Source organism: Miscanthus floridulus, chromosome 18, assembly GCF_019320115.1.
Source record: "Miscanthus floridulus cultivar M001 chromosome 18, ASM1932011v1, whole genome shotgun sequence".
Classification (NCBI taxonomy): domain Eukaryota; kingdom Viridiplantae; phylum Streptophyta; class Magnoliopsida; order Poales; family Poaceae; genus Miscanthus; species Miscanthus floridulus.
The window spans coordinates 21,532,857-21,552,287 of NC_089597.1; the positions used below are offsets into that span (position 1 = coordinate 21,532,857).

At 49.0% G+C, this 19,431-nt stretch overlaps 2 protein-coding genes and 1 pseudogene across 2 annotated transcripts in view; 2 read left to right on the forward strand and 1 right to left on the reverse strand.

Annotated features, from left to right (window-relative positions):
* The window catches only part of LOC136523437 (uncharacterized), a 52,185-nt gene extending 48,511 nt beyond the window's left edge, over positions 1–3,674 (reverse strand). The window contains exons 1-4 of the mRNA XM_066517123.1: positions 3,629–3,674; positions 1,956–2,075; positions 1,241–1,330; positions 534–623 (exon numbers count right to left, since the gene is read on the reverse strand). Of these exons, the coding sequence (XP_066373220.1) occupies positions 534–623; positions 1,241–1,330; positions 1,956–2,075; positions 3,629–3,674 (346 nt within the window). The remainder of the gene's footprint in view (positions 1–533; positions 624–1,240; positions 1,331–1,955; positions 2,076–3,628) is intronic.
* A 5,668-nt stretch (positions 3,675–9,342) lies between these two features.
* Positions 9,343–16,411, forward strand: LOC136522234 (hydroxycinnamoyltransferase 2-like). Its single transcript, XM_066516029.1, has 2 exons — positions 9,343–11,069; positions 16,314–16,411. Exon 1 carries the CDS (start codon positions 9,418–9,420, stop codon positions 11,044–11,046), a length of 1,629 nt encoding a protein of 542 aa, XP_066372126.1. The 5' UTR covers positions 9,343–9,417; the 3' UTR covers positions 11,047–11,069; positions 16,314–16,411.
* LOC136523438 (protein JINGUBANG-like) lies at positions 12,791–13,836 on the forward strand (annotated as a pseudogene).
* Positions 16,412–19,431: the final 3,020 nt, after the last annotated feature.

The window sequence follows — 19,431 nt, forward strand, 5'->3', positions numbered from 1 at the left end:
TTTGATTTCTTTGGCTTTGGTCCTTGGCATGAAGACCCTCAATCAGAATAGTGGTCTAGGTTCTTTAGACAGTTTTCCTTCAGTTGTGGTTGTGGACATAGGTCGGCTCCCTAGAGCTATGGGGTTTCTTCTATTTTTTTCGTAGGTCTAAGGTTTTTTCGGCACTGGTTTTCAGTAGTGGTGTCTGTTGTTGTTAATAGGGGAGGGGCCTCCGATGTGATGTTGATTTTGATTTTGGTATGGTTTTTCCTTTTACATCATCTAATAAAACTTGCGGCAAACTTTCGCCATCCTTTCTAAAAAAATGTTGGTAAATGTAGGAAAACTATGAACTCCACACATTACAGCCATTTTCGTAAAGTTTAATAACATATTCTAGTACTATTTAAAATAATGATAGCATCATGCAAAACTCTAAATGAAATCAGGATAAGAAAAATATAACACATTGCAGTAGGAACATGGCATATAGTCATACATAGAGCAGAATGCAATTGGTATCGTGGAGAACAAGTAGAAAATGGGCTACTTACCAGTGACATCTGTATCTCTCCTATATGAGTAGGCGTCCTCTTCCATCCTACTGGTCTTAGAGCCACTCTTCCTGCTACCACCATCTTGAGCTACAATTGTCATACAAAAAGTATCTTTATCAGACACCATATAAGAAAGATAATTTTTCTAAAGCGAAAAGCTTGGTACGTGGTTAATAAGCTCCTAAAATATTATTTTACTTTAAGTATCTTAACAATCTCAAATGAAAAACTAGAAAGTTGTAGATCTCGTGGAGGGCAACAACTTTTATATAAAAATCTTCATACGTGGTCGTATGAGGCCACTCTTCCGGCTACCACCATCCTCATACCTCTCATGTCGCATGCAAAGCTACTTAAAATAATAAAAATGTCCAGCTTCTAGTGATGTGTCTGTAGCCAAACAATGCCAAGACCCAGCAGACACACAGCGAGCGCCAATCTGCGGAGGGACCGGGAGGGCCCCAATGGCTTCCAATTCCTAGAGCGACACGAGTCGCGTAGGGATATGCCAACAGGAGCTGAATCGCTGGGAGGCCTCCAATTTATCTTTGCCTGACTCATGTTCTAACACATCCTACTCCTAATCACAATGCCAACTAGTTTTCTATAATAAAATGTTCTGTACACAATCTCTAAAGGCATGCATGTTTGCTTTCTTAATGCTATTGGTATTGTGGAGTACAAGTAGAAAATGGGCTACTTACCATTGACATCTGTATCTCTCCTATATGAGTAGGCCTCCTCTTCCATCCTACTCGTCTTCGAGCCACTCTTCCTGCTACCGCCATCCTGAGCTAAAATTGTTATATACAAAGTATCTTTTTGTGACACCATATAAGAAAGATGATTTTTCTAAAGCAAAAGGCTTGGTACGCGGTTAATAAGCTCCTAAAATATTATTTTAATTTCAGTATCTTAACAATTTTAAATGAAAAATCTCAAAACTAGAAAGTTATAAATCTCATGGAGGGCAACAATTTTAATATAAAAGTCTTCATACGTGGTCGTATGAGGCTACTCTTCCTACTACCGCCATCATCATACCTCTCATGTTGCATGCAAAGAAACTTAAAATAACAAAAATGTCGAGCTTCTGGTGATGTGCCTGCAGCCAAACATTGCCAAGACCCAGCAGACACACATCTTGCACCAATCTACGGAGGGACCGGGAGGGCCCCAATGGCTTCCAATTCCTAGAGCGACACGAGTCGCGTAGGGATACGCCAACAGGAGCTGAATCGCTGGGAGGCCTCCAATTTATCTTTGCCTGACTCATGTTCTAACACATCCTAATCCTAATCACAATGCCAACTGGTTTTTTATAATTAAATGTTTTGTACACAATTTCTAAAGGCATGCATGTTTGCTTGCTGAATGCTATTGGTATTGTGGAGAACAAGTAGAAAATGGGCTACTTACCATTGACATCTGTATCTCTCCTATATGAGTAGGCCTCCTCTTCCATCCTACTCATCTTCGAGCCACTCTTCCTGCTACCGCCATCCTGAGCTACAATTGTCATATACAAAGTATCTTTATCTGACACCATATGAGAAAGAAGATTTTTCTAAAGCAAAAAGCTTGGTACGCAGTTAATAAGCTCCTAAAATATTATTTTACTTTGAATATCTTAACAATCTCAAATGAAAAAAGCTTACAACTTAAAATTTGTAGAAGGCAACAATTTTTATATAAAAATCTTCATACATGGTCGTATGAGGCCACTCTTCCTGCTACCACCATCCTCATACCTCTCATGTTGCATGCAAAGCTACTTAAAATAATAAAAATGTCTAGCTTCAGGTGATGTGCCTGCAGCCAAACAATGCCAAGACCCAGCAGACACACGGCGTGCGCCAATCTACAGAGGGACCGGGAGGACCCCGATGGCTTCCAATTCCTAGAGTGACACGTGTCGCATAGGGATACACCAATAGGAGCTGAATCGCTCGGAGGCCTCCAGTTTATCTTTGCCTGACTCATTTTCTAACGCATCCTACTCCTAATCACAACACCAATTAGTTTTTTACAATACAGTTTTTGTACACAATTTCTAAAGGCATGCATGTTTGCTTCCTTAGTTCTATCATGAGTTTCAAAGTGTTTAGTTAGATGGACAAGTCATGACAAAATTAGATGATCCACACTAGGTTTACTTGGGTTGAAGTCACAATTGGGCATGTTCATCCGAAATGGAATATACCCCTCGTTTGTGGGGCATACACATGTGCTCAAATCAATCTACTAGACTAAGCCAACATTTTGCGACACCCGGGCACCATGCATGCCACATGAGGTTTCCTATCATAGCTGCTCCTTTGTTTTTTTCTCAAGTCGCCAGACCGCACCCAGTTCACCAAAGGCATACTATGTGGATCGTTTGGTCGACTCTTGACGTAGTGACGCAAGACCATATCTCTAGCAGTCCATCATCAGCTTGTCTTGGTACAATTAACAACAAAAGCTTCTAAAGCACATAAAGCTTCCGAAATGTAAAGCTAGTAGCTCTTGAAAAAATGGTACGAAGATCAGCTTCTCCTTTCTCTTGAACTACTTCTGTGGTTCTTTGACTTCTTTGGCTTTGGCTCCACGGCATGAAGAGCCTCAATCAGAATAGTGGTCTAGGTTCTTTAGACAGTTTTCCTTCAGTTGTGGTTGTGGACATTGGTCGGCTCCATAGAGCTATAGGGGTTCTTTTGTTTTTTCATAGGTCTAAGGTTTTTTCGACGCTTGTTTCTAGAAGTGGTGTCTGTTGTTGTTAACTGGGGAGGGGCCTCCGATGTGATGTTGATTTTTATATGGTTTTTCCTTTTACATCGTCTAATAAAACTTGCGGCAAACTTTTGCCATCCTTTTTAAAAAATAATGATAAATGTTGGAAAACTATGAACTCCACAGGTTACAGCCATTTTCGCCAAGTTTATTAACATATGCTAGTACTATTTAAAATAATGATAGCATCATGCAAAACTCTAAATGAAATCAGGATTAGAAAAATGTAACACATTTGCAGTAGGAACATGGCATATAGTCCTGCATTGAGCATAATGCTATTGGTATTGTGGAGAACAAGTAGAAAATGGGCTACTTACCATTGACATCTCTATCTCTCCTATATGGGTAGGCCTCCTCTTCCATCCTACTCGTCTTCGAGCCTATCTTCATGCTACCGTCATCCTAAGCTACAATTGTCATATACAAAGTATCTTTAACTGACATCGTATAAGAAAGATGATTTTTCTAAACGAAAAGCTTGGTACGCGATTAATAAGCTCCTAAAATATTATTTTACTTTGAGTATCTTAACAATCTCAAATGAAAAAACTCAAAACTAGAAAGTTGTAAATCTCATGGAGGGCAACAATTTTTATATAAAAATCTTCATATGTGGTCGTATGAGGCCACTCTTCCTGCTACCGCCATCCTCATACCTCTCATGTTGCATGCAAAGCTACTTAAAATAATAAAAATGTCTAGCTTCAGGTGACGTGCCTACAGCCAAACAATGCTAAGACCTAGCAGACACGCGGTGTGTGCCAATCTGCGGAAGGACCGGGAGAGCCCCGACGGCTTCCAAATCCTAGAGCGGCACATGTTGCGTAGGGATATGCCAACAAGAGCTAAATCGATGGGAGGCCTCCAATTTATCTTTGTCTGACTCATTTTCTAACACATCATATTCCTACTCACAATGCCAACTAGTTTTTTTTACAATAAGATGTTTTGTACACAATTTCTAAAGGCATGCATGTTTGCTTGCTTAGTTCTATCATGAGTTTCAATTACTTATCATGTGTTTAGTTAGATGGACAAATCATGAGAAAATGAGATGATCCACACTGGGTTTGCTAGGGTTGAAGTCACATGGGGGCATGATCATCCTATATGGAATATCCCCTCGTTTGTGGGACATACACATGGGCTCAAATCAATCTAGAGGACTAAGCCAACATTTTTGCGGCACCAGGGCACCATGCATGCCACACATGTTTTACTATCATAGCTGCTCCTTTTTTTTCAAGTCGCTAGGCCACACCCAGTTCATAAAAGCAAACCAAAATGCATATCTTATGGGCCTACATGGAACTGCTCCACAAACTTTGTCGTTGAGCAGCTCCACAAAAAATTGATGTTTGTGGAACAACTCTTTAGATGCTCTCACAACTCCATTTTCAATAGAGTAGAGTTTACTCTGCCAACTCTGACAAGGTTTATAATTTGAACTGGAGGTTAGGATCTAGGTGCTCTCACAACTCCACGATTTGAGCATCTATTTTGCTAAAAAATATGGAGCGGAGCAGTCCCAAATAAACATCTCAATTCTACGCATAATTATACAACAAACTCGGTAAAAGAACATAATGTGATACACACTACTACATTAAAGGTTATTAGAGACGGTCAAAATTGATTTTCGAAGGCGGGCAAATAGTTCGCCTCTAGTTTAACGTATGTGTAAATCGGGATTCCAGAGGCGACCAAATGCTTGCCCCAAGAAATAGATTATAAAACCAAAAAAATCAAAAGCCCATTGGTGAGCCTGTTTCGGATCCCACCATCGAGCCCGCCTCCTTCCTCGCGTCTGCCGTCACTGCTAGTGTGGCCCTGTGAATCTACCACCGTCGGGAGAGGCACCGCACAACCACCACGCATGTGCCTACCATGGATCCACTACCATCGGGAGAGGGCCAACATGGCCCCCGTGCGTAAGCCCGACGTGGATCCGCTGCCGCTAAGAGAGTGCCCACGTAGCCCCCGCACTATCACATCCGGCCCAGTCTGGAGTTTGGCCCAGAGTGGTCCATGTGCATGTTAATGAGATATTGTGAGGGGGTTAGTCTCACCATGGTTGTTTAGGGTGGGTTAGACCAGCATATAAGGCTTCTAGTCTAAAGACCACCTATGTCCCACCTGGGTGCATGTTAATGAGATATTGTGGGGGGTTTAGTCCCACCTTGGTTGTTTAGGGGGTGATGGACTCTAGAAGCCTTATATGATGGTCTAACCCACCCTAAACAACCAAGGTGGGACTAACCCCCCCCCCCACAATATCTCAATAACATGCATATGGGCCACTCTAGGCCAAACTCCAAACTGGGCCAGATATGACATACAGCCCCCTCAAAGAGCCTGACGTCCTTGTTGGCCCAACACACACACAACCGGGCAAACAATGACCAGGAATGTTCCCTCTTAGCACACGCGACCATACGTCTAGTGCTGGCACATGTACCATGCCGTGCACCCCATAGGGCCTACATGCGCATTGAAGTCCATGTCCACGCCCCTGACCAGCACGCACCCATGGCCGCGAAGGTCGGCTCTGATACCATTTGTAGCGCCCCAGAGTTCAAACGACTTAGATCCACTCTACACGCTGAGTGAACCACACCTACCACCATCCCACTTACGCTTTTGTCCTCGCTTCGCGTAAAAGGATTAACCCAGGGATGGTGGGATGGATTCTAGAAGCCCTATGTGCTAGTCTAACCCACCCTAAACAACCAAGGTGGGACTAACCTCCCCCCCCCCCCATAATATCTCATTAACATGCACATGGGCCACTCTAGGCCAAACTCCAAACTGGGCCGGATGTGACACGCACGTGCACCTACCGCAGATCCACCACCATCGAGAGGGCCCCACATGAGCGCCCACCACCATAGGTCTACCGCCACCGAAAGGGCCCTGCACAGTAGCCACCGCTAGAAAGCCTCACGTAGTCACCAACGATGCTGAGGCTATCATCATTGTCGCCCCTACTCCAAGAGAGATGAGAGAGGGTCTAAATCTGAGAGAGCTGAGAGAGCCGGTTGAGAGACAAAGCTGAGGAGCATTCAAACCCTAATTCATGTATATATACGTGAACATAGGTAACAGACCTCTTGGGCCTCGGGCCTTTATTCTAAGACAGACTTCTTAAGAGGTCTGCATCTGAAAATGATTTCTATTTTCAAAGACAGTCCTCTTAAGAGGTCCATCTCTATTAATGTCCTTTGAGAGACAAACTATTTTTTACCACCTCTATAAATCTATTTTGAGAGACAAGCAATTTGTGACCGTACCAATCAATCCCAATATTAATTATGAAGTCATTCTTGATTTTTTTTCATAGCTAAAAGGCTCTTTCTAACGTGACTTTTACAATGGGCAAAGTCAACACTAATACAATTAGCTAATAGACTAATTCCAAAATTAAAGTCAACACTAAGAACGTGATTTTCATAGCTAAAAGGCTCTTTCTACCCTCATCCTCATGTGAAACTAAGCAATAGCCAACATACCAAATAGACGAGGAAGATGAATCATTCCTTTGTCACCATTGGCTCAAGGGTGTGGCCATTGATGGGGAAGACGAATTCATGGCGATACACACATAGAGGCATCATCTCAGCACCAAATCTAAAGCTCCCAACCTCATGTGCCCATGCGAATATAGTGGCAGAGGCACCGTCCACCACAGCGCCACCTGAGTAGCAGAGTTCAGACTTCCTGCAGGGAGCCACAGAGGCAGTGCAAAGTAGATATGGCAACGGGGCTATACCCATTGGGTTTTGACGGAATGTTTTGATCCCCGCGACACAGAAATCTCTCGCTCCTCGTCCCTGTCCCCAAACAGGGATATCAGCCCTGATTGGGACCCCATCCCCAATTAATTGCCGCAAGACAATATACAAAAATGATTTAACAAGGAAACTATAGCATAAATTGCTTAGCACTACCTACTACAACATAGCATAATTAGTACTACAGTCTACAACATGCCTACTATCTTGAATCCCTAGATCAAAAGCTATTGTAAACCACTGCCTACTACAACATGCCAACAATAAAAAGATGTAATGTAAATGTAGTAAGTACTAACCTATGCTTGTAGGTTGGAGCTGTCTTCAAGTAGGGGTGCTTTAGGCTAGAACCTTTGGCCAGTGGTGGTTGGGGAACGAGCTTCGAGTCACCTGCAGCAACGATGGCTTTAGTGGATGATGTCGGTGGAGCTTTTTTCTTCTCAACCATGGATCTAATAGCAGGTCGACTTGATCAATGTCCAGCAGTGGCGGCTAGCTAGGATCTGGTGGTTGGATGTCGAGCTTGACAGCAATTGCGACCGGCACCGGTGCGGCGGTGGCGGTCTTGTTTGGTTCTAGTGCATCGGTGGCGGGATCCATTGGTGCCGGAGCTGGATCCGGTGGTAGGACAGTCAGATGCTTTGGCATCCCTTGAGGAGGGACGATCACATGGGGAATGGGGTTAGTAGTTAGTAAACAACGAGCTACTAGGAGAGATGAAGGAGCTATAAGTTGGGATTAAGAACTAGAGGAGGAAGAAGTTCTTCACCGGCCATCTTCCACGCCGGCTGTAGATATTGACGGCGATGCCATGAGAACTCTCTCTTGTAGGTTGCGATGACTCTCTCTCTCTCCCCCCCCCTTTGCCTCGCGGTCTAGCTTGTGGTTAGGTCGCTCCTCGTACGCGATTCACGAGTTGTGTCGAGGGAAAGGAGGACCGAGTGAGCGGCGGCCATGCCTATTCTGCCGCTTGGGTGACGGCCGCTATTCACTCAATCCTCCTTTCTCTAGTCTCGTTGGTGGCTGGTCGCTCCTCGCTCGCGATTCACAAGTTGCTTCGAGGGAAAGGAGGATCAAGCGAGCGGCGGTCGCATCTGTTCTGCCGCTCGGTGACGGCCGGGAGGTAGGAAGGAATTGAAGCTAGGGTTACCAGGAAAACTTTCCTTTTATACTTCATAGTTGGGCTTCGAACTGGGCCACTAAATTACTGGGCCTTGCCTTGTGTGCTAGTCATAACGAAACGGGGATCGAGGACAGGGACGAAGGGAACATTCCTAGCCCCGCCTCACCCGGTGGGACCCCTTTTGGTCTGTTAAGCGGCCAGCGGGGATCGAATTTTTCTCATCTATGTCCCCTAATAGATGAAATCCCCACCGGGGATTGGGGCCCGTTTCCATCTCTAGTGCAGAGCTTGCAGCGGCCGGTGGCTTTGCGGTGTCAAGAACACGTGTGGGCAGGCTACAAGCAACTACAAGTTTGCGACGGTGGGTGTGTCCACAGGTGATGTAGGAATTGAGAGATAGGGCTTCTAACAGGCTAAGGCCCTCATAAGGATTGTGCTTTACGAGGCGGTTTGAGAGCAACTAGGATGGCATAAAACCCGATGAGGATTGTTTTCCCCATTTTATTCTCCATGGAGGACTAAACCATCTCTATCATCATCCCCTAACAAAGAATTCCCCATGAGAAATTTGGGACGTGCAGTTGCTATCTTTGTCACCATAGCCACTCAATGAATGAGGGTACCTTTTTCCTTTTAAATCGGTGTTAAACTAATCCCATCCTCATCAATGGATCACCTATATGAAGACCCAAACTAAAAATGAGTCGTGGATGGTATTGTATCAGCCTCCAACAGAATATCTATATGTGAGACCCATTTTGAGTTACAGCAGAGACATAATCCAAATATGAGTATCCTCTCTCCTGAAGACTTATTTGTAGAAAGGGTTCCTTTTTTTTATCATGTTGCTAGAGAAGATAAAAAATAGATATTAAATACTTTGCCTATAACACTGTCTAAGTATAGAATGAGTCTTCTATTCTGGATGACGTTGTTCACGATAGTCTACGGACGTCCCCAAGCGTTTAGTCTTCATAAGATTTTATTGGCCGCGGAGGAGGGAGAACACGGTGCTAACACCTGCGGACTCGCTAGTCGCGCACATACTGCTAGAAGACTTCCTTTCACAGCCCCTCCGCCATCTCGTGAAAACGCTGCATGCTTTTCTATTTTTTTTATTGTTTTCAAGCCGGCGATTTAACATTGCCGTTGAGGACGTCCTAATAGAGATTTGCTCACATAGATATCTAAAATGGTGTGTACAGTACATTTTTTTTGTGTACACTTTTATTGTCGGCCCATTCATAGAGCAAAAGAAAATGTATCCACCAATTGCTATTTGCGTCCGACCTATAGCAAAAGTGCATCACTCACACACACCATAGCTTCGAAGAGTTGCCTGTGTTGTCGGCGCCAGGTCAGCATCGCACTTCCGGTAGTCCAATCCATCCCCGTCCAAGGTCCCCGACGCCACGCCCTCTTCCTGCTCGGCGAAATGGCGGTCAGGCACCTCCACCTCGAGATCGCCTCCCGGACGCTGGTCCGTGCCTCGCACCCGCCGCCGGGCTTCCCCTCCGTCCTCACCGTCTCCAACCTCGACCTCGTCCTCGGGCCGTTCCCCATCTTCCTCGTCTCAATCTACGCCGCCCCCGCCGCCGGCCTCGACGCGGTCCTCGCCACCGTGCGCGCCACCTTGCCGTCCTACCTCTCCCGCCTCTTCCCCTTCGCCGGCCGCGTCGTTCTCGACCCGGAGACCAAGATCCCCGAGGTCGCTTGCAACAACGCCGGCGCCGAGCTCGTCGTCGCCGACGCCGCGGTGCCGCTCGCGGCCGTTGACTTCTCGGAGGTCGACCAGTCGCTGGGGCTCATCCAGATACCCTTCGACGGGACCCTCGCCTTGTCAGTGCAGCTGGTCCGGTTCGCGTGCGGCGGGTTCGCCCAGACGCTGGCCACGAGCCACCTCCTTGCGGACGGCCGGGCGTTCACCTTCCTGCTGACAGCGCTCGCCGAGATGATCCGCGACGGCGGCCTCTCCCGCGAGCCCCTGCTCGACCGGTCCCTGTTCAAGCCGCGGTCGCCGCCGCGGTACAGCGCGTCGCTGGACGCCGAGTTCGCCCGGTTCACGCCGGAGACCATGATCAATCCCCTCCTAACCGCGACCATCCGGCGGCGGCTGTACCGCATCGACGCGGCCGACCTCGCGGCGCTGCAGGCCGCGGCGTCGTCTCCCGGCCGCGGGGGCCGCCGCGCGTCGCGGTTCGTGGCGCTGTGCGCGCACGTGTGGAAGCTCCTCGCGCGCGCCGTCGGCGACGCCAACCCCAGCTGCCGGATGGCGTGGATCGTCGACGGGCGGAAGCAGGTGGAGCCGTGGGACGGCGCGCTGGACCGCTACATCGGGAACGTGGTGACGTACACGACCCGCGAGACGAGCGTGGCGGAGCTGCTGCGCGCGCCGCTCCCCGAGGTGGCGGCCACGGTGCGCGCGGCCATCGCGGGGGTCATGACCGCGGCGCGGTTCCAGGATCTGGCGGACTGGATGGAGGAGCGGAAGGCGGCGTTCAGGGACGGCGGCAAGTGGACGGAGGCGGTGAACCTGGGGCTCGGGAGCCCCGCGCTCATCATCTCCGGGCTGCTCCCGTTCGCCATCGACGGGGACCTCGGGTTCGGGAAGCCCAGCCTCGTGATGCCGTGGGTGCGCCACGGCCGGCTGGGGTCCGCGTCCGTGACGGTGGTGCCCAGCCCCAACGGCGACGGGTCGTGGTTCTTCGGCGCCACCAGGATGTGGCCACGGCTCATGGAGGTGGTCGAATCCGACCCTTTGCTGAAGCCGGCAGCGAACCTGGGGATGGCGACGCCGACGGCGGCGGCATCCCGTCTGTGACTGAGCTCGCGCTGGCAGTACCGGTATCGTCTAAAATAAAATCAAGTGCTAACATCTTATTTTGAAATGTTGTTGAACTATATTCTAACTTTCATTTAACTTTGCATATATTTAGAATGATTATGACTGAAATTATATGTAAATAAATCATATATATAATTAATTCTTAGGTAGCTTTATTTATATATTTTATTAAAGTTCAGTATAGTACATGAAAATGTTCTATTCCTATTCCTTCAAAAAAAAAGTTAATTTCCTAGAGAGAGAGAAAAGAACGGAATGGACACCGGTATATGCAGCCTGTTCGGGAGGCCGTATCGTATCGTGGATTATTTACTGCTGGCTGGTCTGGTGTGAGAGAAAAACACTGTTTCCGACTGAAAATTTACGATCGTTTACGAGCAAGCGAACAGGCTGCATAGGGAGTGAGCACCCAACGCCCCTCTTGTGTCTTGCTCTTGACTTCTTGAATTTTTGCTTCTATGAATTCCTTTTGAAGTTTACAAACATAAACCTCCTTGAAGACTCAAATTTATTCTATATTTCTATGAATTCCTTTGGAAGCTTAAACTTCCAAGAAAGTCGAACTGTTTGCTTGGTTGGTGCCTTGAAAACTTTTTATGAATGATTTAAGATTTGAATGCGACTTATGAATTGGCCGAACCAGATCCCTCGACGTATCATCCGTCTCGATTGAATCGCAACATGACTAAAGAACAAATGGACAGATTAGGCTACCCATGAATTTCAGTTTTACTCGATGTAATTGTTCTTACCAAAGCTCAAATTTTAATTGAAAAAATATGAAATGTCTTTGTACCACAATGTCACACGTTCCCCCACAAACCTGATTGATACAGGTTGACAGACGGCAGGACAAAAATCATATCTGATTGGATTAAGTCCACTTTTGGCTCCTCACCTAACCTATTGTGTTGGTCTAATTTTAACCCTCAACTATAAAACCGTTTAGTACCGGTACTTCAACTATCAAAACCGTTTAATTTTAGCACATGGACGGGGACAAGGCTATTTTGACTTATCGTTGAGCGGTTTTGACATGTGGGACCCGCGTGTCACCCACTCATTCCCTCCCTCTCCTTCCTTCAGCTCAGCAAAGTTCATTCCCGTGGAGGTGAGCCCGTGCGCCATCTCACCCACCTCCGCGCTGAGCAGCACCACGCTGCCCACCGACGCGTACACCACGGAGCGCGGCGCCTGCGCGTCCAGCCACTCCACGCAGTCGTACTCACTGGTGCTCGCGCTGGCCATGCGCCACTCGCGGCCGAACCTCGCCGTCGGCGAGCCTCCTCTTGGGCAGGATTGGCCACCAAGACGTGGCAGAGATCCGAGTCCGATCCATGGGAGAGGAAGCGGTCACGGTCACGACCACCGTGGCAGGGAAGAGGAAGCCGGCCACGGCCATGGCCAAGGGCCTCCTGGTGACCTTCTCCTCGCTCTCCAGCGTGGGCGCGAAGCTGGCCGCGTTCGCGGGCGTGTCGGTCGGCGGCGATGGCGTGCCGGTAGGCCGGGGCCGCGTCCGATTCGAGTTCATGGACGACGAGGACCCCGACCCCGACCTGGACGACCTCATGCGGCAACTCGCCTAGGATGGCTCGTCGGCGTTCGCGAGGCTTCTCGGGCGGCAGGCGGGCGCCGGCAGGCCCGTGTTGTGCGTGGCCTGGTGGAGTTCCCGCCCGAGGACGACCTAGACGCGCGGTTCACGCTGCCGGGCCTGCCCGAGATGTCCGCCGCCGACGTGTCATCATTCTTGCTCCCGTCCAACTCCTGCAACTCGGTCGAACGATTAGGTAGCTAGCTGCTGAACTGCGGGCGCGCCATCGGCAACCACAAGAAGCTGCTCCAGTTCCTGCGGCCGAACGACGACTACTACGGTAGTGACACGTCGTGTTCCACCACGCCGGCGACTCCGACCACGAGCGCGAGCACTGCGGCGTCACCGAACGCCTCGTCCCCATGGACGTAGCTCTCGGGTCTCGGCGCCAGCCCCTGCGGCGGCGGCGCAGAGGACGCGACGACCAAGCAACGGACGGGGCTCCTCGGCTCGCTCGTCAAGGAGGACGGCGGACACGTCTACTCGCTGGCAGTGGCGGGGGACCTGCTGTACACGGGCACGGACTCGCGGAATGTGCGCGTGTGGCGGGACCGCCACGAGCTGGGCGGGTTCCGCTCCGGCAGCGGCCTGGTGAAGGCCATCGTGGTGGCCGCCGACGGCCGCATCTACATGGGGCACCAGGACGGGAAGGTGCGCGTGTGGCGGAGCGCGGCGACGGATGAGGCCCCTAGGTCCACCATGCAGCACCGCCGCGTGGGGTCACTGTCGTGGTTCTAGGACGTGCTGTGGAGATCTCTCCGCCCGTCGCAGTACGTGCAGACGCGGTGGCGCCACAGCGACCTCTGGATGCGGCACTTCGACGTCATGTCGTCGCTCAGCCTAGATGCCGTGGCGGGGCTCGTCTACTCTGCCTCCTGGGACCGCACCTTCAAGGTGTGGTGGGTGTTCTACTCCAAGTAACTCGAGTCCGTGTACGCCCACACCGACACTGTTAACGCCGTCGCCGCCGCGGCCTTCGACGCGCTCGTGCTCACGAGCTCCGCCGACGGCACGGTCAAGGTGTGGCGACGCGGGACGAAGCAGGGGAAGAACAAAAGGGTCGCCGGGATGGGGACACATGGCACACCATGGAGCATGTGGTGCGGGAGGGCGACAGCGCTGTGACGGTCATCGCGGTGGTCGTGGAGGCCCGCGTGGTGTACGTCGGCTCCTAGAGCTAGAGGAAGGAGAGGGAGGGAATGAGTGGGTGACGCTCGGGCCCCACATGTCAAAACCGCTCAACGATAGGTCAAAATAGCCTTGTCCCCGTCCAGGTGCTAAAAGTGAACGGTTTTGACATTTGGGGTACCGGTACTAGATGGTTTTGTAGTTGAAGGTTAAAATTAGACTAACACAATAGTTGAGGGGCTAAAAGTGGACTTAATCCTATCTTATTTGACCACCAGTTCACCACTAAGGCTTCGGCGTGGACCCCTTCTGAATGTTGTAGCTGGTCTAAAGTTTGTGCTGAAGGCGTTCTCGATCGACCTGCTTGCCAGTTTTTTTTAGAAACTCCTGCTTGCCGGTTGCCGGCGAAGGCTCTATTTGGCAGGACTTATTGCTGCTGCGGCTAATTTGTATGACTGATTTATTATGAGAGAAAAATACTATTCTATGGCTGAAAAAGTAGGGTTGATTCTGGCTTATAAGCTCAAGCGAACAAAGCCCAAGATGGGGCGGAATTCTTCGGCGTGAGTGTTGCGACGTGGGCGAGGTGGGCCCTTGTCTGTGCTAATTATTGTTGGATTTAATTGGAATTAACCAATTACATTTAGTAATTAAATCAAAAGAAATTTCATGGCTAGGATTAATGCTAGGTGAAACTCATGATGTGTTAATAGCCATTAGGGGATGTTTCAAGGAGACTTAGTGGTTGATTAGTGAGTTACTAGTAACGGATAATTGATTTGCCACTCACTAGTAACTAATATGGTCTTCATGCCATCATCAACGGGTTGATTAGTGGGTTACTAGTAACGGACAATTTATTTGTCAGTTACTGGTAACTTACATTGTGTTCATGACGATTTATCAATCACTACATCTGTCTCTTCGTGTCCCTAGGGGCTACATAAGGCGGCGCTCTGCTCTTGTTCACGTGCGCATGACACACAACCACGTCTCACCAATTCGTTGTCGAGTTGCATCCGAGTACTCCTGGTCCCATCCTCTATGTGCACGGAGGTTTGGGAGAGCAGGCCTCTGGAACCAGCGTTTGCATTGGGACACCTGCTCGGGTGTGTGTGGGCGATCAGGTTTTTGGGGAGCGTCTTCGCGACTGCTCGCCGTCCTCTTCTTCCTCAGAGCATCTTCGTCTTCTTCCTAGTGGCGCTTCTTGTTTCTCGGATCGGCTTCATCTACTTTCTAGTGGACGTTCGAGGGACAGCACTGCGTACATCTTCCTGCATCAACTGTGGTCCGTGACTTTGAGCAACTCCCCATGAGTGGGAATGGAGCCAGTGGTGCTTTGAGCTTGAGTCCCTCCGCTAGGTATATCTCTATTCTTGAATTGGTTAAATTCAATCTATTTCCGCTATGATCAGTATGTTATTCATGAACATATTTGCTGCTAATACGAGCATTAGTAAAATTACACATGTGCACATATTTGTCATCACTATTTTGCTATTAATTTTGTGGATTAATTTTAACATGAAAATGCCTAATTCGTAACAATCCAAAAACCTAATATTAGGCAATTTTCTGTTAGTGGTTTTGCAGCTTCTTTGAAGCCAAATGATTTTGATGGAACAAATTACAAGAGATGGCGTGCTAAGATGGTGTTGTGGTTAACTGCTATCACACCACACACGGAAAACCTAAACAATTTACTCCTGAGGAGGAGCAAAAGTTCAAGGTAGCCGATAACCTATTTCGAGACGCCGTGATTAGCGCGCTTCATAGTAAGTATGAGGACAGCTACATCCCTTACACGACACGCAAGGATTTATGGGAAGCACTTGATGCTAAGTTTGGTGTTTCTGACGTCGGTAGCGAGCTGTACATCATGGAGTAGGTGTTTGACTACAAAATAGTTGACAACCGTTTTGTGGTCGAACAAGCTCATGAGATACAGGCACTGGCTAAGGAACTCGAACAGTTCCCATGTGTTTTGCCCGACAAATTTGTGGTCGGCGGTATTATCGCTAAGCTACCATCTTCTTGGAGGGATTTTGCTACCTCTCTAAAACACAAGAGATAAGAGTTTAGCGTGGCTAAGCTTATTGGGTCTCTTGATGTTGAGGAGAGGGTGAGAGCAAAAGACACGTGTGGGAAAGACGTTGAGTCTTCTAGTGCCAATATGGTGTAGAAGAAAAATTCAAATGCATCTCGTAATAAGAAGAAGAACAAGCAAGAGAACAACTCGAAGCCTAAACAAACAACCACTTTTAAGAAGAAAAAGAACACCAAAGATGGTGGTTGCTTTGTTTGCGGGAGCGATGAGCATTGGGTAAGTTTGTGCCCAGACCGCAAATTTAAGCAAGAGAAGAAATCTGCAAACATGGTTATTAGCGAGTCTGAAGAAAGAATATTTGGGTATCGTAATTCTTTACCTACTGTTCTTTTAGTCTGTCATTCGCTTGAGTGGTGGATGGACATTGGGGCTAATATTCATGTGTGTGCTGATGCGTCTTTGTTTTCTTCTTATCAGGTCAGCGGGACTGGAGCCTTGCTGATGGGGAACGGGTCCCATCCACGTGTTCTTGGTGTTGGTACCATCATTCTAAAGTTCACTTCGAGAAAGACGGTGTTGTTGAAGAACGTGCAGCATGTCCCCTCCATCAAAAAGAATCTAGTTAGCAGCTCTTAATGTTGTAGAGATGGTTATAAAATTGTCTTTGAGGCCAATAAATGTGTACTATCAAAGTATGAAACTTTTGTTGATAAAGGTTATGATTGCAGAGGCTTGTTTCGCTTATCCTTGCATGATGATGTGTGTAATAAGATTGTGAACAATGCTATTATCCTTGATGAGTCAAATATTTGGCATTTACGTCTTTGTCATGTTAATTTTGGTTGTCTATCGCTGTGGGGGTATTAACCCCTATACCCTTACGGCTAGGCTTGGGCCGGCCCGGATCAGAAGGTCTGGCCCACTAGAAGACAATGTGCAGCCCGGACAATGTGTTCGGAATCCCGCGCAAGGAATCAAGGCAGATTTGGAGGTCAAACGAGATCCTGGTCGGTTAGAATAGGAATCCTTATCCGGCCACCTATGGCAATTGAAACTGGCTAGGATTAGTTTCCAGATCTGTAACCCTGCCCCCGGACTATATAAAGTGGGCAGGGGACCCCTCTAAAAAACATCTCTCATTGACATACAGCAATACAGCAGGACATAGGTATTACGTCTTTACGGCGGCCGAACCTGGATAAAATCTTGTGTCTGTCTTGCGTCACCATCTTGTTTGTAGCTTGCGCATCTGTTTGCCGATAATCTACTACCTTGGGCATACCCCTAGGTAGACTGCCGACCATATTTCGTCGACAGTGGCATGCCAGGTAGGGGGTATGCGTACTGCTCTCTAGGCGAACAAGATGGTCATCATCCCCGGTTCCATGGCTACGCCGAACGGCCTCACGTTCACCATCGGCCAGATCACCTGGACTACTGGCTCCGACGACTTCATCGCCATGACCCCAGAGGAGGTATGGGTTCAATCTGTGCCGACCACCGCTTCACCTGCATCGGCTATGGCTCCAACCATGGTGGATCTGGCTCCGACCACGCCAGCGTCGTCTTCAGCCACACCGACAACCCGTCGTCCGCTTCCTTGCTACAAAAGGAGGCAGATCGACAACACCGACTTGCTCGACTCCATCGATCGGGTCGGCACCAAACTTGCCAAAACCCTAGCTCTGGTAAGTTCGATTCAAAGTTAACCTAATGAGCAGGTAACTACGACCCACAATAGATCTACCCGACCAACTCAGGCCAGTCGTCCTACATGACTCGGTATGGATCTCATGGTCACATCTACTCCTAAAGGGCACTCCGTTCGTTGCCGGCCAGCCCCTACGATGGGTCTCCAGCTCTCCGAGTACGAAGCCTCAATGGAGAACCACCAGGTCTAGCCCTATGGCCTGCGCAACTTCGTCAATATGGTCCGAATTGAGGATTATCAAGAAGGATCGGTCCACACAGTTCAAGAGGGTGGCTCAAGCTCCTCGTCCGGCATCGCATCTAATGCCTCCATTCACACCGAGCTCCAGCATCATGACGACGAAGGCGTTGAATACGATCTAGATATCCTAGACCATGCCCCGGGATTCCCGCGATTCCCATCCTTCCCACCAAGGCGAGGAGACTTGATCAATGTTGTCAGTAATGATGAACCACCGACAGTCGGCGAAACAGAACAAGAAAGGCTAGCACGCGAAGCACGCAATATTGATCGGTTTAATCGCCGACAAATTGAAGCCGAGGCAGAAGAGGAGGCCCGACGCATAAGGGTCCAGCCACGCGACCTTAACAATGCCTTTGATAGGGTGGGGGACAAGCAAGTCTTCAGGACTCCAAGCGCCAACGTAGCTGTTGCTATGGCGACAATGCAACGACTACCCAACACCCCGGAAACACAGGCAGTTCGTGATGATATACAAGCTTACCTGACGGCTGCTATGGCCCAGACTGCAGAGATTGTAAACCAAGCTCGGGCTCCATCCGTCTCAGTCGAATCAATCCACAGCCGCTAGTACTCAAGTCGCTCACAGCCACCCAACCAACGTGGCTCGTGCAACAACGACCCATCAGACAACCGTCAAGGCGGAAACAGTGGCCATGATAGTGGTCGGGACGACAACCGCCGTCGGGATGACAACCACCGCGACTTCCGGGACGACAACCGCCGGGACAACCGTGATAATCACCACGACAACCACGGTTGCAGGATTAATCAGGGTGGCAACCGAGATCACCATGATGGCAATAACGATCTCTGCCATTACCTCGGAGAACGCGATCTGCGTGATCACATCAACCAAAGAGCCAACGATCGTGCGTCCCACGAAAGCTATCGCCATATGGAATATGATACTGCCCATGGCCCTTCGGGGTTGAAGCAGTTTACTCTACACCTTCGCCAAGTCATATGGCCCAAGAACTTCAAGCTCGAAAAACTTTAGAAGTACGACGGCAAGGAGAACCCCGAATTATGGGTCATGCTCTATGAAACTGCGCGCAGATCAGCCATGGCTGACGAGCATGTCATGTCTAACTACTTCCCAGTTGCTGTTGGCCATGCAGGTCACCAATGGCTAGTCAGCTTGCCGGTGAACTACTTTGATTCTTGGCAAGAGCTCAAGCAAGCTTTCATCGACAACTTCATTGCTACTTGCGAGCAACCCAGCAACAAATATGATCTGCAGCGGATTCGAGACCGGAAAGATGAGCCACTATGCGAGTACGTCAAGGCGTTTCTCGGAGATGTGCATCAAGGTCCCGTCAATCTCCGACAATGAGGTAATCGAGGCTTTCATCATTGGTCTCCGCTTCCACAATGCCCTACGGGACAAGCTCCTTCACAAGAGACCTAAATCAGTCACAGCGCTCCTGGCCACTGCCAAGAAATATGCGGATGCCGACGATGCTAAAAAGATAATCATCGAAGAAGCAACAAGGGTTCCACGCTCCGACCACCACCCACACCGCGATGACTACCACGGCAACCGTGGTCGGAACAACAATTTTGATCGCCGCAACCAGCACAGTGACCCCCGTGACCACCGCGACCAGCGTAATCAGCGGCGTAATCGCCGTGACGATTACA